General features: G+C 39.9%; 1 protein-coding gene across 2 annotated transcripts in view; it reads right to left on the bottom strand.

Annotated features, from left to right (window-relative positions):
- ARHGAP10 (Rho GTPase activating protein 10) overlaps positions 1-24,314 on the bottom strand; it is a 333,769-nt gene that overhangs the window by 165,830 nt on the left and 143,625 nt on the right. For both annotated transcript variants that reach the window (XM_081245305.1, XM_081245304.1), the window contains exons 11-13: positions 5,449-5,530; positions 3,487-3,532; positions 1,570-1,635 (exon numbers count right to left, since the gene is read on the bottom strand). In XM_081245305.1, coding sequence (XP_081101431.1) covers positions 1,570-1,635; positions 3,487-3,532; positions 5,449-5,530 — 194 coding nt within the window. The remainder of the gene's footprint in view (positions 1-1,569; positions 1,636-3,486; positions 3,533-5,448; positions 5,531-24,314) is intronic.

Raw genomic sequence — 24,314 nt, 5'->3', positions numbered from 1 at the left:
ATATTCCATTCAATGTACGTAACACTCCATACAACGACACAGGCCAATCCGCAAGCATTCTAGATAGATTTTTTTATCTGGTCAGGCAGAAACAAGTATGTATAAATTATATCCTTTGGGGAAAGAATTTTATTGACCAAAATAATAAGCAGGCAAGTGATACAGTGAAGGCTCCTAAGAAGCTCAGGAAAAGGAGAAACGTGAATGATGACGTGAGAGATATGACAGTCACAGCATCCCAATTTTGGAAATTTCTGAAGCACCAGGAAAAAGAGGAAATTTGTCAGCTCAACCTCAGTGCAGGTTGAGATGAATGAAATTCTGTCATAGCCTGAATTGCCACTGTTAGAATGGGAAAGAAGCTTTCTGTGGCTTGGGTTTTTATTATCCATGGGCAAATACCCAAATCATACAACAGCTCGTATTCATCTGTTAGCCAGCACTCTCATTTCACAGGTGGCAGTCCTGGCTTTATAACAAAGACCTTGTTGTGACAGAAAACGTGAGTGCAATGCTTCATCCCGCTAAGTCATCCAAAGTAGGACTGGGATATACAATGTATGAGAGTGACTTAAATAGTCAATTGATCCATACTTCACTAGACTCTAAACAAAGAGAAATCCACCCTCCAGAAAGAGCCTGTTTTGCAAAGTTCAATATTTAGTTTCTCCAAAGTCTGCTGGAATGGCTGCAAAGTGCCAGGGCCTTGCTTTTCCTTAGGAACTCTAAACAAGAGACCTTTGAGCTTTTAGTCAGGGGACTAAAATGGGGAGGGATTATCTTTCTTGAAGTTTAAAATGGAAACAACCTAAATATTACCAACAGGTGGATGAATAAGCAAAGTGCAGTATATCCATATAATGAAATACCACCTAGCGATAAAAAGAAATGAGCTAAGGCTACACCCAACAAGATGAATCTCAAAAGCTAAACAAAGACATCAGACTCAAAAGACAATATACTGCATAATTCCATTCATATAAAATGCTCACAAAAAAAAGAAAAAAAAAGAACTAAAGTGATGAAAAGCAGCTCAGGAACTGCCAAGGGTCAAGGAAGGAGTGGAGACTGACTGCAAAGGGGCACAAAGGAATTTGGGGGGGAGATAGAAACATTCTATGATTGTGGTGGTAGTTACACAACTATACACATTTGTCAAAACTCATCAATTTGTACAGTTAAAATCAATGAATTTTACTCTAAGTAAATGGTACCTTAATGATGCCAATTTTTAAACTGGAAGCCAACAAGACAATGGAAGATGGAAATATCTTACTAGTGCATGAACAAGAAGTGATTAAGACTGGTTGTCCCGACACTGCTGATTCTTCTACTGATCCTCATTTTAGCCCTGACTTTGTTTCAATGCAAGGGGGAAACATGTAAATAAAAAGGAAAACCCCACCCTGTCAGAGTAAATGAACAACTGAATCTCTGATGCCTAGAATGTGCATTTTGCATTAATATATTTCTTTCTACAACACTTAATCATGCAGTAAGCATTTGAAATGACCCTTAGATTTTACATACCTATAGCCTCTCATGAATAAAATGATTCAATCATGTTACCTCGTGTTTCAACTGCACTGATGCATTTTCTAAGAATTGTGAATCCCATCTTATCCAACTGTGCACCTAAAAGAAACAGTTATAAAATATTAAAGGCACAATTAGTTACTCACAATTTCTTCCTTACAAAAATAGCAGAAAATTATTTAAATCTAATATAATTTTTATTTCACTCTTTAAAAAAAGAAAGCTAAAGGCCACGCATTCCCTGTTTAAATAATGTAAATGAGAATTTCATATACTAAGAGGAGCATTTACTGGAATTTCAAGACATTTATTACCAACATATATAAATAAACTTGTAATTTAAACTAGGTTTTAAGTTAATAAATATAGTATTTTAAATAGTGGAAAAGAAAGTGACACAAATCTTTAGGGGAAGCTATTTAGAAATAGTTAGCATTTTGCCCAAATTCCAACAACAGCTCAGGTTTGTTTTTTAATTATATATATGAGTGAAAGTTCTTAAATGTCTTGACAAGCTGGAGAACACAAAACTTTTTTTTTTTTTAACCTAGGGGGAAAATATTTTTAAATACTTTTAAAAAATGGTATTTGAGCCATGAGCTCGAAATTTTTTTTCATATTTTATACCATGCCCTAAACGTTTAATATTTTATTATTTTCATAATGAATTTAAAATAGCTGATTCATGTAGCAAACAAAGATTTTGAAAATATAATTTGATATTGTTTTCTAATATGGAAACTTAACCATGATTAGGCTGACCTATTTGAATACCCTACTAAAAGGCAATTGTTGTTTCAAAAATGCAATCAGGGAAAGTGAATGCTTTATTCTGTATTTAGAACTCAGGAGCAGGAATACTAAATAACTCTTTGTTCTCAGAGGGGATAGCATGAACAAGTCCCCTGTTTTTTATATTGTTTTTTTTGTGTTTTTGAACATAACTTTGCAGGTTTAAAACTAAGCCAGTGGTTTACTTTTTTCAGGATCCACTATTCACAACATTTATATAAAATGCAAGTGTTTCTTTCTGCCTAGCAAAACTACTTTTCCAAAATGAGGCATGCTTTCATTTTTCTACTAAAACAAGAAAAGAAAGGAAAGAGAGAAGGAAAGAGGGGAAAAGAGAAAGAGGGAAGAGAAAGAAAAGCAAAAGAAAGGAGGGGAAGAGGAGGTACTTCGGGGACTGACAACCTTCCCCGGCACCAGGTCAGTTCCCAGTGGCAGGCTAAGTGAAATGCACATCATGATCATTTCAAAATCATGGGTATTTAACAATGTTCCCAAACTGTGGACATCTGACAAAGGTAGCTTCATTCCTCCAAAGATATTAAAAGTAGATTCATAAAGAACCCAGCAAATTTGATCACATTTTCACTTTATCTCAGTACAAATCAAGAGTACACAGCTAGGGAGTACTTCCTTTTCCTCTAGTGCATACAATGCAAGTGAAAATTATTGTCCTAGAATACCTGAACGTGTTTGGTTGTTGTTTGCTTTATTTTCTAAGGTGCAATGCTATACTATTTGTACAGCCCATACTCAAGAGACTTTAAGGATAAAGGATATTAAGGGTGGAGGTGAGAAGGGTTGAGAACAGGGGACCACAGGAGTTTACAACTTAGGAAGCTGACAGATGCATAACTGAAACTCTTATGTATTCATTTGTGGCTATAAAAACAAATACCAAAGTGAATTACAGGGAAAGATTTTTTCGGTTTTGTATAGAAAGACTGGGAAGAAAAACGCTCAGAGATGGGAAAGATCAAGGAGGGTTACAGCTGTCCAGGAAAATGTGAGGAGGTCCTCAATGAATAAGACATCTACTATTTAGAGGACTAACACAGACAGGGTAAAGAGAGTAAGCACTCAGCAACAGTTTGACATCAGTAATAAAAACAAAATAACTCATGAGAAAGGGAGACAACATTTTTATAAATTAGCACTTACTTCCTTCTGGTCTTGGGATGATGGCTCTATTAAAACTAGGGAACAGCTAATAAAAGACAAAAGGGGGAAACAATATTTTTAGCAAATCAATAGAAGTGATTCTAGTAGGCACACCTAGGGACTGTACAAAAAATACACTGACATTAGTTAATCACCTATCATGCAAAGATAGGTAACAAAAAGGAGCACTCTGGGTCTCTTCTGTCTCTCCCTGAGATATTGCCAAAGTAGCAAAAATAAGATGAAGGGGCCAGGACTGAAAGTTTATGTAAATTTGAAATGCTCAAACGAACGGCTGCATGCTAATCAGTAAGCTCATTTTTTTCATCACTATTTCTAAAGTCTGCTGTTTACTTAAGAAACACATGACTCTTGCCCATAATTGTAATAACCACATCTGAAATATCAAGGTGATGATCCCAGGCTGCCTCTGAGAATTCTAGCACCGTCCCGTTATTTGCAAGGCACATACATCACCTGGAAAAAATACACAGTGCCTTAAGTGTCCCCTTGTAAACACAGAGCTGAATATTTATTTTCTTTCTACATACTTCCCTTTGTCTGTATATCTCGAATTAATTACTTGGCTTTTTTACTCTAAAGGAGAGCTTATACGTCTTCAAGGTTACAATGCCTTTGGCAGTAGACTTATTTCTTCATGACTTAGTCATGGGATCATTTTGCTATGCAAATAAGCAAACTCACTTTCCAAAGAATTTCTTGAATATCTGGGGGGTGCAAGTCCCAGTCACTGCCTTGCCTTTACTAGAGAGGATTAGGATAACCTGTTTTGGATCTCAGCAAGGGTCAATGCTGGAAGTACTCCTGACTCCCAGCTAAAATTTTCAAGGACAAATTAAGAGTAAATAGAAATAAAACCAAGGAGGCTAAATGTAGATCAAGTATAAGAAAATGATACACAATTCCAACCACTGCCTTTTTCCTCCAAGAATGATACATTCTCCTATATAGGATTTATTTTTAAAAGATGTAATTTGGGCTTCCATTTCTCAAACACCACATCAAGACTGCCACACGTGGTGCTGCCCAGCCTCTTTGCCTTATTTCCTGCACTCTCAGGGTGCTCCCCATTACCATCAGAAAACAATATATTTTGCCCGTTTCATAAGCTCTATCTATGACCCCTCTACCACTTTGCAAATCATGCTCTTTCCTCTTTTTATTTTAAATCCTGCTGAAATGGAAAATGCTCTCCAGGTAAGCCCACCTGGTGCCTGCACTGGCGGTTTGTTCAGAGGCATAAGACTGTAAGCAGCGTTGACTGAAATTGGTTCTATGGTGTTTTCTATAATTATCCTCACTAAGTCCCCCATTCAATAGATGAGCTATCCAATTCTCAGCTCCCAAATGCCACCAGTCCACTGAGAGGAAGGTAGTGCTTGAATAAAGTGGCAAACTGACTGAATTCCTGTGCCTCTGGATCTCTATCACTGCCTTTAATTTATTCCTCAAACCAATCTGAATACAGAGGCCCATTCACTACGGCTACATAATATTGCACACTGTGAACCATTAGGCTGAACCATAAATTGTCAAATGATGCAAAATAAGTACAGCAGTCACTTCTAATATTGTCTGCACAGCCTCATATTTACTGTTCCATCTCCACTGAGATCAAATTGCAAGCATTTACTGTGATCATCACCCAAAGTACTGTCACAGGTAGGAAAAAAGAAATTGAGGATTCAGATGACTTCCTCAAGCAAAGCAAATCCTAGCGGCAAAGTCAAGAAAAATAAAAACTAATGATATATCAGTCTCGTGTGTGTCCCTGCTACATCAAGCCAAATTTCTAGAATACCGAATACTTCCAAGAGGAATTCAGACACCAGTTTCAGCAGGGAACTTTTTTCAAATATTATAAAGCAAAAACAACATGAAAACGAACACAAGCCAACTCTACAGGATGTGAAATAAAACTCAACCATTGGTTATTCTTACAGCTTCTTTTCCACCCAGAGCTTCCAACCACTGCTTCCTCTCCTCTTCCGAAAACGCCTGCATGGTCAAAGAAACTCCAGGCCTGCAAGACACCAGGAACAGATCAGGTTACCCCTTGGCTGCTAAAAACAAACCTCTTTTTCTACTCTCTAATTTTTCATTGTGGTAATTGTTTCTTTTACATTTTCAATTCTGATAAAATACACAGAACATAAAATATACCATCTTCACCATTTTTCACTGAACAGTTGAGCAGTGTTGAGTCCAGTCTCCAGAACTCTTCATCTTGTAAAACTAAAACTCTGTACCCATGAAAAAGTCCCCATTTCCCCTCCTCACAGCCCCTGACAACCACCCCTCTACCTTCCGTCTCTGTGAATTTGATTACTCTAGGTAACTCTTAGAAGTGGACTCATACAGTATTTGCCTTTTTTGTGACTTGCTTATTTCACTTAGTAAAGTATCCTCCATTTTCATCCATGCTATAGCGTGTGTCCGAATTTCCTTCCTTTGTAAGGCTGAACAGAATTGCATTGTATGTAGAGACCACATTTTGCTTACCCATTCATCCATCAATGGACATGTGGCTTGTTTCCACATGGCTACTGTAAACAATGCTGCTATCAACATAGGTGTACAAATATCTCCTTGAAACCCTGCTTCCAATTCTTTTGGGTATATACCCACAAGTGGAGTTGTCCAGCATGACATAATAAATATATGTCTGATCTCTGACCCTACTTCCCGGCACACAGCTCCTAAAACCGGTAGAATCTCCGCCATGATGTGTCATTTTGTATACTAATGAGCTGACGGGACTGCGGGGGCTCCTGGAAAGTCTCAGGATGAGGGCCGGTTGCCAAGGGAACCAACCATGTGATTAGAGGATTAGAACTTTCAGCTCCACCCCACCCATACACCTCCCAGGAGTGGGGTAGGGCTGGAAATTGGCTTCAAACACCAATGGCCAACGATTTAGTCAATCATTCCTGCACAATGAAGCCTCCATAAAAATCCCTGGGGTTCAGAGAGCTTGCAGGCTGGTGAGCCCATGAAGATGCTGGAGGGAGAGCACCTAGAGAAGACATGGGAGCTCCAAGCCCCTTCCTCCATACTTTGCCCTATACATCTCTTCATGAATCTCTTCGTCTGTTCCCATTAACATATCCTTTGTAATAAATCAGCAACAGTAAGTAAACTGTTTTCCAGAGTTCTGTGAGGCATTCTAGCAAATTATCAAACTCAAGGACAGGGTCATGGGAATGCCTGATTTATAACCAAAAGCACAGTTGACAACCTGGACTTGTGACTGGCCTCTGAAGCGGTAGGGGGCAGTCTTGAGCCCTTGATCTGTTGGGTCTTCATGAATTCTAGTTAGTGTCAAAACTGAGTTCAATCATAGGACACTTGGTCTCCACAGAGAATTGGAGAACTGCTTAGTGCAGAGAAACCCACACCATTCTGAGTACAGAAGTGTTCTGTGAGTAGGGAAAAATAGTTTTGTCTCACAAGAGGCGTCAAATGTAATTTTTTTTTTAATGTTGCTCATTCCCACTAACAATGCACAGGGTTCCAATTTCTCCATATCTTCACCAACACTTGTAATTTTCTTTTTTTTTTTTTTGAAAGTAGCCATTCTAATAGGTGTGGGGTGCTAGTAATGATTAAATTTTATTTATAAAAGAGATACATGTTTATTGTTACCCAGGCATAGGCACAGTGAAAGCAGAAAATCATCTTTCACCCCGTCCCAATTCCACTTCCCAGAAGACAGCACTGTTAGCTGTTTAGGGTGTTTCCTCTGAATTTTCTTAGAGCTCTGGGTTGGTCCTCAGGGCCAAATGCCAATCTTTCTCAGTTCAGTTTATGTGGACATTTAGAGAGTCTTCCAGAAAACTCTTCATATTGGGAAGGAGTCCTAGGTAGAAAAGCCATGAATAATTCCTCTTAAACTGTGGTGGTTTCTCCAATGAAACAGATTTTGTATATTTGATCAAAAGTATTAAAAATGAACCTTTCTGGCAAGGGATGAAAAGGTAGAATACTCCAAACCATAGACAACTGGAAATGAGAATAGATGGTTGAAATGGAACATAAACATCCAGTCTCCTTTGATACTGAATATGCTTTTTAAAGTTAACACTCCTGTAACTGTACTTCACCTCATTTTCAAGTATTGGGTAATCTCTTACAAGTAAAGCAAGCAGCAAGAATCAAGTGCAATTCAATAATCGCTACAATTTTTATAAAGTACTATAAAGCGTGCAGTACTCCAAAAGCATCATGCCAAATACAAATATGCGATGCCCCCAGTGTTCACACCCACAGGCGTTAGGCTTTCTCCCCACATGATGGTTATAAAGCCTGAGAAGTTATGTGCTTCAAGTTCACTACCAAGTAACTATAGCTGCAATGGATAGTCTCTTGTCTTCAACCATTTTCTCCGGACTATGAATTTTGTGGGGGGAAAAAAATCACTTGTAATCCCCCAACCCCACTCCTGAACAGCAAAATGGCTCTTTACTGTCTACCCTAAACATTTCAGCATTGGCCCAGCTTTGCCATCACCTTGGCACTACAGAGCTCACAACCAAGATTCCACCTCCTCTTGCTCTTCTATGCACAGCATCCTTCTGGAGCAAGAATCAAGGCAAGATGCCCAGAAAACCAGGCTGTTTTAAGAAGTGCCTCGAATGGGACGTGAAGATTTTGGCCCTTATTCTTAGTAACCCACACTGGGCTCAGGAGAGTTAATTAAAATTGTGAGGGAAAACTTCAGATGGCAGGCATGTTTTTCTTTACATCGGTTAAGTGATAAAACAATATTTACACACAGGGGTCTCAGGTCTGCATGACTGCTCCATTCTTGTAAAGGAGAAAAAATAGCTAAAGACCTCTCCCAAAAGTATAAGGAATGGATTCAAACACTTAATATGTAACTAAGTGAACTAAACTATAAAATGGACAGTAAGAGGCTACAGCAAATATATAACAGAAAGTTAACAGCTTTTCTAATCCAGGAATGGCAAAACCAGCAGAGAAAAACGGGACCCCAGGTTAAAAATGGCAACGTCTGTCATGGGAATACAAACACGGGGTTTACAAACATTCAGTTCAACAACCATTGAAATATTATCTGTTGTGCTTTAGGTCTTGTACCAGAGGGTCAGGAATTATTAAATATCTCACTATCTGCTGGGCACTGGGCTCAGCATACAGCCCACAAAGGGCTGACGATCTAGCAGAGAAAGCAAAAGGTAAACAAGTGCAAATAATCAATCAGTTACAAGTACACAGAGCGCTGCCAGGGAGTCAGGTAAGTGTAAATGAGTGAAACCAGCTACCTAGAAGGAAAAGAGGAAGTGAGCAGGACAGCAGGAGATGCATGTCCACATAGAAAAGCTTTCAGTTTCAAATATGCTAAATCATTGTGGTCTAGACTTGTCGGTGAGCTACTTCCGCTGCCAGTCTCTTTGGGCAACTTCAGGATTTCAAGGTGCTATGGAGTTAGAAAAGGAAAGCCTGGCCTAAACCTGGAAGTTAGGCATCCCTGGGGAAGCGACATTTAATCTGAGGCTTTAAGGATAAATGAGCCACGCAGGAGCAATAGGGCCAGAGTCGTCCCCTAGACCAAAGAGGCACCTAGGAGGAAAGAGAGCACTTTCGTGGAGCTGGGATCAGCCTCATCACGGGTCCTACAAACCAGCTGGACCAGCAACATGATGGAAAGCTGGAGATGCAGCCCGGGGTCCTGCCACAAAGGGCCTCCTTGGTCATGCTAAGGGTTTGCTTACCCTAAATGTCACTGAAAGTTTTTAGTAGGGGGTTAACATGATCAGATTAAAGGTGTCCATGAACACTGGCTGCTGCTGGGTGGAAAACAGACTGAAGAGGGGTGGGTGCAAAGATTTGTTAGACGACTCAGAGGATAAGACAGAGTGACGAAGATGAAGGAAAAACAAATGAATGGACCTGAGAAATAGTCATGAGGTGCTACTACATACTATGGGCAACCAAATAATGAGGAAGAAAGCTGTCACTCCAAGAATAAAGAATAAAAGACAGATCATTTACAATATAACGTCAATAACTAGTTAAGGGATTCGGTGAGAGCCAAAAACAACTGTAGCAAATAAGGACTTACTATACTTATGATACTCAAAATCAGACACCGAACCTGATGAAATTTCCTGTGCCTTCTAGTTTCTTTTTGTTTTCCCCCTAAGGTTTTCCATTCATACTCGAGGGAAGATAATATTTACTACCAGTATATGGTTGGATATTCTTTTTTTTTCAGTATTCATTTATTTATTTTCCTTTTTTTTTTTTTTTTTTTGGCTGCATCAGGTCTTAGTTGTGGCACGCGGAATCTTCATTGAGGCACACAGGTTTCTCTCTAGTTGTGGCGCACGGGTTTTCTCTCCCTAATTGAGGCACGCTAGCTCAATAGTTGTGGCGTGCTGGTTTAGCTGCCCCGCAGTATATGAGATCTTAGTTCTCCAACCAGGGATCGAGCCCACATCCCCTGCATTGGAAGGCGGATTCTTTACCACTGGACCACCAGGGAAGTCCCTGGTTGGATACTCTTAACTAAGTTGTACATAGAGCAGCAGATAAGAGAAATAATGACCGGTTCTGATAACTTGGAAGACAAGACAAAAGTGTTGAATGATGAAGAGTCATGAACTAGAATTACAGATAGTAAAGTAAGGACAAAAGCAATTGTCAGGCTTCAGATGAAACTGCCATATTACAACTGGATGGAAATCCAATGTGGCATAAAAACTAAAGCATTATTCTACTCCTTGCCTCCGAGGCGTGATGCCTCAGACTTGAGCCCCCCAGCCCTTTGAGGGATATGGCAGAGAACAAACAAACCAACCTGTTGCAAGATAAGAAATTCAGTAGAAATCTATCACCTACAAGGAAAGAATTCTATTTCTGTTCTCATTTTGACAAATAATAACACGGTAACTCACAACAATTCCAGTTTGGAGAATTAATTCATCACACTGTAGTGAGCCCTCGGAACACTTCACACTTGCCATATGTTACTTAAAGGGATCAGTCACCAGTATTACAGAAAGCTGGGCCCCATCCTACCACACAGGCTGCCCACAGCCATCCTCTATAAGCCCTTACCTCTAAATAAAACATCGCGCACTAAAACACGTTTCAACCATTTTAAATTTCTCAAGTTTCTTCCCCTTTTTTAATAATCAATTGCTAGGAAATCATTAAGCCAAACTGAGACTTAAGGACACATTTTAAACTACAGTGTTAATAGAATCTCATCCTTAAACCATAAAAAGTCTCTAGTTTTTGAAACAAAGACATGTTTTATTAATAAGATTTAATGGACGTATAGAACAACATGGTGACCACGAGGCTAGTGAAGAACAGAAAATTTTACAACAATGTGCTGGATTATTCACATTTACATAAAGAAAGAAATAGCAATTATCTCTTTTTCGTTTCACGGAGTAGCTAAGGGAAAAACATTAGCAACTCCCCAGAAGCTAGAACCAGGATTGAGAACGTTCTAATCTGGGGTTCTTGGAGCAGATACTGCTGCAATGCGTTACACGGGTCCAGCTGAGGACAGTGCCTCCTCTTCCTCCTTCATCAAATAATCATCTCGGGGCTTCCCTGGTGGCGCAGTGGTTGAGAGTTCGCCTGCCTTTGCAGGGGACACGGGTTCGTGCCTCGGTCCGGGAAGATCCCACATGCTGCAGAACGGCTGGGCCCGTGAGCCATGGCCGCTGAGCCTGTGCGTCCGGAGCCTGTGCTCCACAACGGGAGAGGCCACAACAGTGAGAGGCCCGCATGCCGCAAAAAATAAAAATAAAAAATAAAAAGATAATCATCTCGACCAAACTAACATCGGATACGGGCTGTGTATCACACACTGTGCTAAGCTCTGGATAATCCTGCATGCATAACAAGGCAAAGAGGATTCCTGGCATACAAAAGCAATGGGATAAACTTCACGAAGGAAAAGTGGACCAGACAAAAGAGAGCACCTGGCCAGGATAATCTGTCCTTACTTAAAACCAAAATTATTATCTGTAGAGCACAAGGTTGAGAACTGAAATCTGAAGAAACAGGTTAAGCAGGTTCTTATTCTTAAATCAGCACCTCAATCTCGTTTCATTCATTCATTCAAAACAGTATGGACTATTATGCAGCAGACACTACCCAAGGCAGATGCGTGAGAAACAGTTTTAGAAAACTAGTATCTATCTGTATTCTATGTTTGACCCCATATCTATTAATTCCCTTTCAACTTGATTTTTTATAGTGCTCTCGAAGCATGTGGAAGACATGCATTTTCCTTAGATTCTACATGGCAGATCAATGAGCCTGTATATTAAGAAAATATACAACAAGAGCAGAGAGAAACATTCACAAGACATTTATGAGATGGCAATTGATATTACTGTAAATGGAGAAATTAAGAGAAAAAACTAAGAAGCAGCTACCAAAATGTATGATGGTAACAAATCGGGAATATTCTAATGCTTTTCTAAGAGAAATGTTGAAAAGGAAGAGGGGAAAAAAAAACCCCAGCACATGACAAGTCCTGCACTAAATTATACTCTAAGGGGAAAGTGCCAAAGCCAAGCAAAACACTTTTAAAAGTTTTAGGAATGTAGCAGTCATAATTAGCTTCTCATAAGGGTGGCTGGAAAATTTTTTAAATACATACATTTTTTCCTGAGATAATTAAAGCATGTTACCTGATTTTACTAAGGGGGAAGACTTTATAACAACTTCTTTCTTCTGTCCACTAAAAAGGTGTTTCAAATAGAGCAAGTAAGCAATGATCTAGTCACATGGAGGACTGTTTTCTCCAGGAAAAGTGAATTCAACCCATTAATCATTAGAGAACAGCTGCGTAGAAGTGGTTAAGACAACATCATTCTCACCTTAAGAACATGAACAAGATGGAGAACGTATAAAATCACAGTTTTGTTTTGTTTTATTTTAAATAACCATCTGATGGGACTTCCCTGGTGGTCCAGTGGTTAAGACCCCATGCTTCCAATGCAGGGACGTGGGTTGCAATCCCTGGTCGGGGAACTAAGATCCCACAGGCCGCACGGTACAGCAAGTAGGTCAAGTAAAGTAAAGTGAAGAACCATATGAGAACTGAAAATGCAAAAAATCCCTAGTTAACTAAAATGCAGAAAGTAACAAGTCCTTTCTTGGAGAGAAGGCACGTGCCCACATACAGCTGTTTTTATCCTTTGTGAAGCAGCAGGACAAAGAGGAAGCCATCAGAGATGAGGAAAACAGGATTTTAACCAAGTTTTAAAGGTAGAGTATGAGCTGGTGTGATGGTTTAAATCCTTAGAAGCCACAGACACGACGAGAACGTGAACCCACCCTCTCACTCCTTCCCGCAGTGTTTCCCCAGGTGCTCAGGGGCAGTCTGAGAGCAGAGCTGAAAGAGGTGTGTCCGCTAAGACTGAGGGGCAGGGCGGGAGAGCTTCCGGAGAGGGGTCAGACAGCCTCCTCAAATCACAGGAAGCCCGTGACTAACAGAATCTAACTAAAGTAACAACAACGCCCAATCTCAGCTCAACCGCCAACTGACCTGACAGCCTTATGCATGGGCAGCCTGATGGAAAAATGGGCACATGCCCTTTACCAGGTACGACTATTACTTACCTTAGTCTCTACTGCTCTCTTACAGTCCCTGGTATTCAACCAGAAAATGACAAGGCATGCAAAGAAGCAAAGAAATGTAAGTCAACATCAAGAGAGGAAGTAGTCAAGAGAACCAGACCCAGAAATAGCCCAGGTATGGCTGCGGGAGGGGCAGGGGGAGGGGAACTGAAACCTAAAAACGACAGTAACTATGTTACAGGACCCATGGCAAAAGGCGGCCGACACACACAAACTGATGAGGATTTCAGCAAAGAGGTGGAAACTATTAAAAAGACACGCATGGATATGCAAGAAACGAAAAATAACCTAACAGTGATGAAGAGTTCAGGAACACACCTTCCACATGCAAAGCAACCAAACCCAAGTCTATATCCCCAACTGCCCCCTTTATCTAACTCACACGTCCAGCCAATACTTCCCCTGCCCTCAAATCACCCCCAGGCCAGATACCAGACAACTGAAAACCACACCTACAGCCTAGAGCTCACCAATATTACTCAGAGTAGCTAATCCTATGCTTTCTCCCCTTCTCTGCCTTCCAGAAACCCCAGTAAAAGCTCTAGTCTAGGATTTCCCCTCACTCCTTCCTGACTCCTGACCAAAACCTGCTGTATCCCCACATGGCCCTATGTGGCATGGTGTGCCCTCTTCTCTTGGAAAGTGTAAGGAATAAAATTTTCTTCCAGTGGCATTAGCCTCTACATGTCATCACTCAGCCACCTCTGTAATTTAAAATCCTGCAGGTGTAACTGAAGCCAGTATCAAATGATCTAACATAATGCATTTAGAGTTCCAGAATGTGAAGAAAGAGAAAAGGGGGCAAACAAAGCATATGCGGAGATAATGGCTAAAATTTTCTGAAACTGAGAAGAATTATCAAGAACTTCAATGAACCCCAAGCAAGGTAAAACAAAGAAAATCCCATTTAGGCACCTCATAAAAAGAAAATCTTGAAAGCAGCAAAAGAAAGAGATGACATACAAGAGAACAGTAAGAAACATAGATGACCTGTCATGAGAAAAAAAAAAAATGGAACCTTGAGAAAACAGAAATGACTTCTTAGAAGTGCTGGGGGAAAAAAAAAACTATCAATCCAGAGTCCTACATCCATCAAAAATGAAGGTAAAATAAAGACATTTTCAGGTAGACAAAACATGAAAGAATTCTCCAGCAGATCTGCATTACAAGAAATGCTCAAATTAAATTAGCCTAAGGAACTTAAGGGAAAGAGCACAAGATAGAAACTAAGTTCTGCAGAAAAGAATGAAGAAAATCAGAATGGATAAATATTTGATATTAAAAGACATGAGGGACTTCCCTGGTGGTCCAGCGGGTAAGACTCTGTGTTCCCAATGCAGGCGGCTCGGGTTCGATCCCTGGTCTGGGCCCGTGCGCCGCAACTACTGAGCCTGCGCTCTAGAGCCCGCGAGCCACAACTATTGAAGCCCGCGTGCCTATAGCCTGTGCTCCACAACAAGAGAAGCCACCGCAGTGAGAGGCCCGTGCATGGCAATGAAGAGTAGCCCCCGCTCGCTGCAACTAGAGAAAAACCAAAGCACAGCAACGAAAACCCAATGCAGCCAATCAATCAATCAATCAATCAATCAATCAATCCTCTTTCTAGATAACACCTGAGTAGAAATTCAACACCTATGTCCTAATCACATATTTTTTTTAAAATTTTCTGGAGCTGAATTACAATGAAAACACTACACATCAAAATTTGTGGGATGCAAGCTAAAGCTGTTTTAGAAGGAAATCTATAGGTTTATATGTCTACATTCAAAATAAAATGGAAAATCAATGCTTCCATCTTAAGAAATGTTTAAAAGAAAACCAAAATCCAAAGGAAGTAAAAATAAAAGCAAAAAACAATGAAATATAATATGGACAATATGGGTCATCTGAAAAAAATTAGTAAAACTGATGAAGTTCTAGGCAAGACTTATTGAAAAAAAATGAAAAACTTCAGTACCAAGTATTAAAAAAGAGGTACCACTACAGATCCTCTTTGAAAATAAGAGGTATTATGAAGAAATTTATTCCAATAAAGTCAAAAGCTTAGAGGAAATAAACAAATTCCTTGAAAACCAATTTATCAAAACTAACACACAAAATTAGGAAATCTGGATATCACTTTACATACTAAATAAATTGAATCTGTAATTTTTAAACTTCCCACAGAAAAACCCACTAGACCAAGATGGCTTCACAGGTAAATTCTCCCAAACACTTAAGGAAGAGACAACACAGACACTTGGAAATAACAGAGCCAGATGGAAAACTTCTCAACTCTCTGAAGCCACCATAACCCTGATATCAAAATCAGACAAAGACATTACAAAAAAAGAGCATAACATACCATATCTGTCACAAACACAAATACAAATACCCTCAACCAAATATTAGCAAAAAATATACAGCAATACCCAATGAAGTTAATACATCACTACCAAGTAGAGTTTATCTCAGAAAAGCAAGGTTAGTTTAACTTAGAAAATTCACTGCAATTCACCCATTAACAGATTTGAGAAAAATATTTAATGATCATTTCAATAGATGCTGACAAGTCTTTTTTTTTTCAAAAGTCAACATCTACTTATGATTAAAACTAGGAAGAGACAAAAACTTCCTCGATATAAAAGGCACCTATAATCTTCAGCTAACATCATACTCTACAGTGAATAATAAACGCTTTTCCCCTTAAGATGGAGAATAAGGCAAGATGCCCAATATCACCACTTCCATTCAACATATTATTATTGGAGGCCTTGGCAGTACAAAAAGACAAGTAAAAGAAATAAAAGGCATTCAGATTGGAAAGCAAGCAAACAAGCTGTCTTTATTCACACATGATACCATTGTGTAAAATAAAAAATAAAAAATCTTAAACTACAAGCAATAAATCAACTCAGCAACAGTGTAGGACAAAAACAAACTGCATCTTTATATACTAACAGCATATTGGAGAATGAAATGAAAAACATAATACACTTTAAAATAGCACCCAGAAACATAAAACACTTAGGGAAATTTAACAGAAGTTATCCGTGACCCTACACTGAAAATGATAAAACAATGCTGAAATTCAAGACTAAATAAATAGAAGCTCAGACTCATGAATTATTAAAACTCCATATTGAAAATATTGGCCTGCAGGTTTTTTAATGAAGGATCCTGATGAAGGATTCGTATCCAGAATACTTAAAATAATACAAATAAACTGACTGTAAAATTTATATGGAAATGCAAAGGATCTAGAATGGCCAAAACAATTTTGAAAAAAACCAGAGGAATCATACCACCTGGCTTCAAGATCTACTATAAAGGTACAGTATTAATGATAGTGTGGAATTGGCAAAAGGACAAATAAACCAATGGAACAGAATAAGCTAGAATTAGACCCACAAATACACAGACAAGTGTTTTATGACAAAGGTGCCAAAACAATCCAATGACAGGAAAGACCTTTTCAACAAATAGTGCTAGAAATACTGGTTATCTGTATAGGAAAAGATAAATAACACACAATCTCCACAAATCACACCACACACTACCCAAAAATCTTCACAAGTCATAGACCCATTATAAAGCTTTTAAAGAGAAAACATGCGGGGACTTCCCTGGTGGCACAGTGGTTAAGACTCTGTGCTCCCAATGCAGGGGGCCCAGGGTTCGATCCCTGGCCAGGGAACTAGATCCCACATGCATGCCACAACCAAGGAGCCCCCCGGGAGGGAGGGAGGGAGGGAGGAAACATGGGAAAATGTTTTTTGCAACCTTGGGATAGGTAAAGATTTCTCAGAACAAAGAGTTCTACCAATAAAACTTTTTTAAACTGATAAATTCAACTTCATCAAAATTAGAATGTTCTTCTCATCAAAGCACTGTTAAGAAAATGAATAGGCAAAACATAGATCAGAGAAAATACTCAAAATTAACATATTCATAATTAATACAGCTGATGAAGGATTAGTATCCAGAAAACTTAATTCCTACAATTCAATAACAAAAAGACCAACAACATATTTTAAATCAGCAAAAGACTTTAATAGACAGTTCACAATGCTAGAAATATAATTGGCCAGAAAGCATATGGAACAGCACTCAATCAACATCACTAGTCATGATTAGCTTAAATGAAAAACACTAACATCATCGAAGGCTGGTTACAGGGTGGAGCAGCTGGAACTCTCACACACTGCTGGTAGTAAGAGGATTAAACTACTTTGGACAATTGTCAGTTTTCTTAAAGGTCTCACACACACACACAAACACCCAGCAATCCCACTCAGAGGTATTTATCCAAGAGAAATGAAAATGTGTGTCCATACAAACCCTTGTATACAATTGTTCATTATGAGTTTTTTGGGGTTTTTTTTTTGCGGTATGTGGGCCTCTCACTGTTGCGGCCTCTCCCGTTGCGGAGCACAGGCTCTGGACGCACAGGCTCAGCGTCCATGGCTCACTGGCCCAGCCGCTCCGCGGCATGTGGGATCCTCCCAGACCGGGGCACGAACCCGTGTCCCCTGCATCGGCAGGCAGACTCTAAACCACTGTGCCACCAGGGAAGCCCTATGACTTTATTTACAAAAGCTAAAAGCTTTTTGATGATCCACACTCCAATGTCCTTCAGCGTGCATTTGGTTGGATCAGACGGTGCTTTCCTGGGGAGGGCGGTCCTGGGCTGGACATTTAACAGCACTGCTGGCCTCCACCCACTAGACAGTAGTAGCAACAGCCTGCACTGCACCCCTGCTGCTCTCCCCATCCCAACTGTGACAGTCAAAATGTCCCCAGACATAAAATCACTCGCTGTTGAGAACCTCAGACTTCAAGGATGACCTTAACATTTTTCCCAAGATTTCTATGATTCCTTTTGCTTTGGGCCTTTTTTCCTCTGAGTTTCCAAACTGTGACCAAATCTTCAAGATTAAATTTTAACAATCAATTTTTCTAGTATAACCTTTTCCAGCCAGCCCTATTCCCTGTTGCTTCTCGGCTCCCTAAGCACCTTAGACAGACCTCTAAACTGTTATTTGTTTGCAAACACTCCCAGTCTGTGAGTTCCCCTAAGGTCAGGCCGTTTAGTCTCTGGTTGACTCTCCCATCCTCAGCGTCAAACAGAGTCAGTGGCTGTTTAGTTGCCTGAATGGCATGCACTATAAAATACTCACAAATATTACTCCAGCTAATGTGCTACAGAAACATTCTCATTATTATTCAGTCCAACTGCATGAGCTTCTGGAAGCAGTATGTTCTTAATTCACTCTTTTAAAGTGATAAAGAATACATTACCATGTTGCTAAATAAAGTCTCTGGTATAAATGCAGGCTAAAATGCATACTGCTTCAGATACATAGGTGATTTCATCTTCCCATCATCATGATGAAAATACAAATGGGTGAATTATAAAAATAAAAAGTATCTTGCCAACATCCTTTCAAGTGCAATATACTAGGACCTAGGTAACATCAAACCAAATATAATATTTGAAATGTCAAATTAATGAAAGCAAAATGGGAAGCATTTTCTTTAAGTGGTGCCTGGCTGTGATGTGTGGGAGAACTTCACAGAATGGTAATTATTTACCAAGCAAGTGAGTGAGGGTCACAGCACAATGTAGCATGTGGCAGGCATGCCAGTGAAATGGAAAAGCAAGTTATATAACAAAATTTTTGGAGCAGGGGATATTTCACCCTTCAGGGAGGAACGCTGCATCTCCTGACAAACTACAGCTTGCCATGGGGAAAGTAACTACACAAAATGCTCTTCTCCAACCTAAAACCAGTGACGTGACCATTTCACAGCCCATGGTATTTGAAGTGTGACTGGCGTGAAGTAGTGAATGTTTATAGTCATTTAAAAGCCTGATTTTAGTTATGGTAAGCATTCCTTTACCTGCAGCAGTGTTCCTTTTTTTAGGCTTTATTGAGATACAATTCACCATAAAATTTACCTAGAGTGTACAGTTCAACGGCTTTTAATATAGTCACAGAGCTGTACAACCATCTCCAAAATCAATTTTAGAACATTTTCATCACACCCTAAAAAAAAAAACAAAAACAAAACAAACCCATACCCATTAGCCGTTATCTTTATTTTCCTCCAAACCCTCAGCCCTGGGGAACCACTAATCTACTTTCTGTCTACACAGATTTGCCTGTGTAGAACATTCTGGATGTTTCATATAAATGGAATCATACAATATGTAGTCTTTTGTGACTGGCTGGTTTCACTCAGCAAACTGCTTTCAAGGTTCATCCACGTTGTAGCATGTTGTAGTGGTTTGATGTAATTTCAAATCTCCTTGTTTATGACAAAAATAAAGTTGTTTTTAAAAGTGAAGTTGGGAGAGACACTGCTTGGGAAAGATCCCTGGTGTTCTCCTTACTTGCTGCAGGTAATAAGTCCTTCCTTCTCCTGATCTTTGGCTTAGTTTTATCTATTGGTTTGACACCCACCGACAGGTGAACACAGTTTTGGGGTACCAGAAGGACTCTGCACCCAGCTGCCTTGGAATCTTCTCTGAATTCCACCAAGCCCTCCTCATCATTTCCTGCTTTGTTTTTTGCTTTATTCACTTTTTACCGGACTGGATGTTTCCGGGGCTTAGCCACTGACAATCATATCCTATGCTTTAAAATGCATCCACATTGAACATGAAATAACTATGTCTTGCTGTAAAACTTTTTTGAAAAGATTTTGATAAATTTCAGTTTTTGTAAGAAAAAAATCATTTTATAAAAATAAAAAGTGACGTTGTTTTCAAGAGCAAAGTTACTGTTTCGGTATAAACGTGAAATTGTGAGTCAGGAGGTCATCATCCACATCTGAGGTTGCCGAGAGCACTCCATAACTCAGCTAGTGAAGGGTGCTGCTGGAGCCTTATCAATAAGAACACGTGAAGAAGCAACCGTGGAGAGGGGGGATTTGGACTCTGAATACACAGTTTGTAAGGTCTACTCGAGGGTGTTCGGTCTGGGCAAGGCTACCCTCTGTTGATCTAAATAGCTCTCTGAAGACCGTGGGGCGTTAGCTCCTGCTGTGGTGAAGATGACTCTTACCAGCAGTGGCAAAAGCCATGCAGCAGCCCCACAAAGAAGGTCTTGCCCATCCACACTGGCCCCTTCATTCCCTAGCAACTGGGCACTTTCCGCTTTTGCTCTCAATGGATCATTCTGTCTCCTCCCAAGAGCCAACTGGTAGAAAGGTACACCTCAACTAAATGTATTCCCTTCATCTTCCCTTGCCTGGAACAACAGTGTAATTAATCTATTATTGGTTTAGAGTATGCTATTTCTTTATTAGCTTATTAAGAGACGTCACGTGTTCTACTAGAGACAGTATACATTGAGACATGATTCATCCTATATGCTACTGGCTTGTGAAATTATTATAATTCCCACAATGAACCTGTGTTAAATAAAATACTGGCAAAGACAATCTCAGGCTCTGAGAGTAAGTTGCCTCAAAATGAAACACAGCATGCATGAGCTCTTCATTTATGTTCACTGTCAAATCATACTTCATCATATGGCCATGCACATTTATCTATCTATTCATCAGCTGATGGATATTTGTGTTTTTGGCTATTATGAATAATACTTCTATGAACAGTCCTGTGCAAGTCTTTAGGCAGACATGGGTTTTCATTTCTCTTGTTCACATCGCTAGGAGCAGAATTTTCTAGGTCATGTAACTTTATATTTAACTTTTTGAAGAACTGACAAGTGTGTTTCAAAACAGCTACGCCATTTCAAATTTCCACCATCAGTATGTAAGAGTTCCAATTTCTCCACATCCTCACCAATACTTGTTATTATCTGGCTTTTCAATTATAGTCATCCTAGTGGGTAATATCTCATTGTGGTTTAGATTTGTATTTCCCTAATAGCTAATGATGTTAGGTATCTTTTGATGTGCTTAGAACCACCTGTATATTTTCTTGAGGAAGTGCCTAATTCAGAACTTTTGCCCATTTTAATTGGATTATTTGTCTTTTTATTATTGAGTTCTGAGTTCTTTATATATTCTGGATACAAGTCCTTTATCGGATATATCATTTGCAAGTATTTTCTCCCATTCTCTGGATTATCTTTCCACTTTGTGTTCTTGGCACATGTGTTCCTAAATTCTGCCTCTCACCTAAGATAGTCAAAGTAAACTTTCAGTGAACTGAGGGAAGGAAATGAACCACACATCCTCCTAACCATTGAGAATCAAAGCAGTAACGGCTAGTTGGAAATCAACCCACCCAGCTCTTCTCCCATGCATTCTTCCTAAGAGATTCCCCAAGTATTAGAACAGCACACAGATTGCTCTCTTCTGTTTCCAGACATTTCCTTGCCTCAGCACTTCCCAGCTTCCTTGCAGCTAGGTATAACCATACAACTCCACTCAGGCCAATGGTATATGAGCAAAAGTAGTGTGCACTTCCTCTGGAAAGCATTCATACCACAACGGACAATGCTACATAATAAATGGGAGCTGGCATCTTGGACCTAAGGTGACCAGGAAGGTAAACCAGGCACAAGAGGGGGCAGTGTCTGACACCAAGCAGCATACCAACGATGACCGGATCCCCTGTAGACTTCCTAACAAAGAGAAGAAATTAAACTTCTACACTGTTTAAGTCATCTTATTTTGAGTTTTTCTGTTACATGCAATCAAAGCTGATCTGAATTCATGTAACAATTAAGTGAAAGCTCTTGATTTACATGTACACAGATCAAACGCAAGGCCAGGCTCCATTTTGCAGTTTATGGAAGTACTGCCTATTGGCACAATGTTACCTGACTGCTCTTCCAACAAAAGGAATAAAAAATAGCAAAGACTGATACCAGGAAAGAAGACAAAAAACTTTACATGGAACATATGCAATCAATGGTGAAACTGCTATATATGAAGGTCTGCAATAGGAATTCTGTACAAACCCCATCAGAAACCCATCTGCAATACCCACATGCTCTAAAACATGTTAAGTTTATTTTCTTTCAGCAGAATACAAATACTGGAGCTCACAGTACTGCAGTGTGTGCAGAAGAAAAGGACAGTTCACTAACCATCGCCTGATCGAATCTAATCCCAGTCCTGTCACTGCTAAGCAACAATTCAATTTCATTTAATCCGGTACAAATTTGGTGAATGCCCACCACATATAAAGCACTGTAGGAACTACCACGAGGCTCCTACCCTCACGGAATTCATATCTCATAAACAAGGAATAAATTGCTTATAATCCCCAATAGTCGGCTTGGCCAGGAATCAGGGAAACAGACAAAAGAAGAGCCTATCTCATTTCAACTTTTCACTGAATAAATGCCTTCAAAACCCCAGAATCAGGGTGGAGACCGCTGAGAGAGTACACTCCCCTCCCTCCAGAATTTGCTCCAAAAGTGGGAGACCAACAGCAACATACTGACAGTGGCGGGCTGGCAGGGAACTAAGAGCCCCCAGAAACATCAAACCTGGGGGGGCTGATGGTAACATCAAACCTGAATAGATGTTCCCCTGTTTAGAAATCAGGAAATAAAGCAAAGACAACAGAAGTCTGTAATTCAACTTAATTACAGTCACATGAGCCCAAAGGCTCAAGGAGATACACACATAAAGATATTTTCCAAGTGAACCAAAGAGCTTTACAACAAGACATACAATGAGCATGTATTATCTTTTTAAAAAGATATACATGGTAGTATTTATATGATAAGTTTGAATTAATATACCCATATAAAATGTTGGGTCCATAAAGAGAGTATATCTTCTTTCCCCCAAGAATTCTTGGAAATTTTACAAAAAGCATTCAGTCTCTCCAACCTCTACACTATTCAAAATGCCTATCACACATCCCAGAAGCAATTGAGTCGGCAGCTGGATATAAAAATCTGGAGTTCAGGGCTTCCCTGGTGGTGCAGTGGTTGAGAGTCTGCCTGCCGATGCAGGGGACACGGGTTCATGTACTGGTCCGGGAAGATCCCACATGCTGCGGAGCGGCTGGGCCCGTGAGCCATGGCCGCTGAGCCTGCGTGTCCGGAGCCTGGGCTCCGCAACGGGAGAGGCCACAACAGTGAGAGGCCCTAGTACCGAAAAAAAAAAAAAAAAGTCTCCCTCAAACAGATGCACTGGGCTCCATTCCTGCTCCACCACACCAATCCATAACCCTTCCAACTACTCCTGCCGTTTCTCAACTTTCTCTATTCTGCCAGAGTGAGTTTTGAAAAATATAACTCTATCACTCAGTGCCCTGCTTAAAACCATTTAATAGGTTAAGCTCAAAAACCTCAAGGTCAGGCCTTTGCCCCCCTTTCTCAAGCCTCCTCTCCCATCCTCCCTGGCTCTCTGCTCCAGTGATGCTGAGTGTCCCCCGGGGTGGGGGGACCTCAAGTGGACCACGCTCTCTCGTCTCCAGAACTTTACATATATTATACTAATCACTCTGCCTGGAATGTGTCTCAATGCCAGCTGACTCCAAATAAACCTTCAGTTATCAGTTTAGACGTCAGATCCTCTGGATGCCTTTCTTGAATCACTTAGACTAGATTAGTGGTCCCTCCACACCCAGTTCCCAGAGAGCAGCTCTGAGCGTCAATGGAAATAAATTAGAGATTTCTGCAAGAAGAATGAAGCTGAGAGGGTAAGGATCCAGGCCCCCACCCCACTTTAGTAAGGGAACTCTCTTTTTTTTTTTCTGTTTCACATATGCATAAATGTAAAGGTTTTATTTGAAAAGAAGGCATCCCTATAAAGTAGTTTGAAAACCACTAGACTGCACCAACTCTAAGGTCTCCCCCAGTTCTGAGAGTCTCCTTACAAGATGATATCATGAGGAAAATAACTCTGTAGTAACCCCTCATCAACCTTTATGAGGGATGGAAAGTAGTTATAATCGTAATAAAGATCCCGATTGCAGGAGAGCACGTGGCATGATCAAGGTCTTAGAGAAAATATAGGGCTGGACAAAAATAACACGAATTGTGTTAATATATGGAAGTACTAGAATTATCCTTTTGAGACAAAGCAGATGAATCTCATTTAACACATTTTCTAGTAGACATCATTGCTGACTCGCCTCCGTCAATTATTTAGGAAACAACACACTTACATGGTTATACTCTGACGCCTGCAGCACAGTGGTTAAGAGCTTGGGTTCTAGAGGCAGATACAAGAGTTCAAATCTCAGCTCTTCCACT

The sequence above is a fragment of the Mesoplodon bidens genome, assembly GCF_964165515.1.
Source record: "Mesoplodon bidens genome assembly, chromosome: 1".
NCBI lineage: Eukaryota > Metazoa > Chordata > Mammalia > Artiodactyla > Ziphiidae > Mesoplodon > Mesoplodon bidens.
The sequence above is the reverse complement of the archived record's forward strand: the minus strand, read 5'-3'. Positions and strand labels throughout refer to the sequence as shown.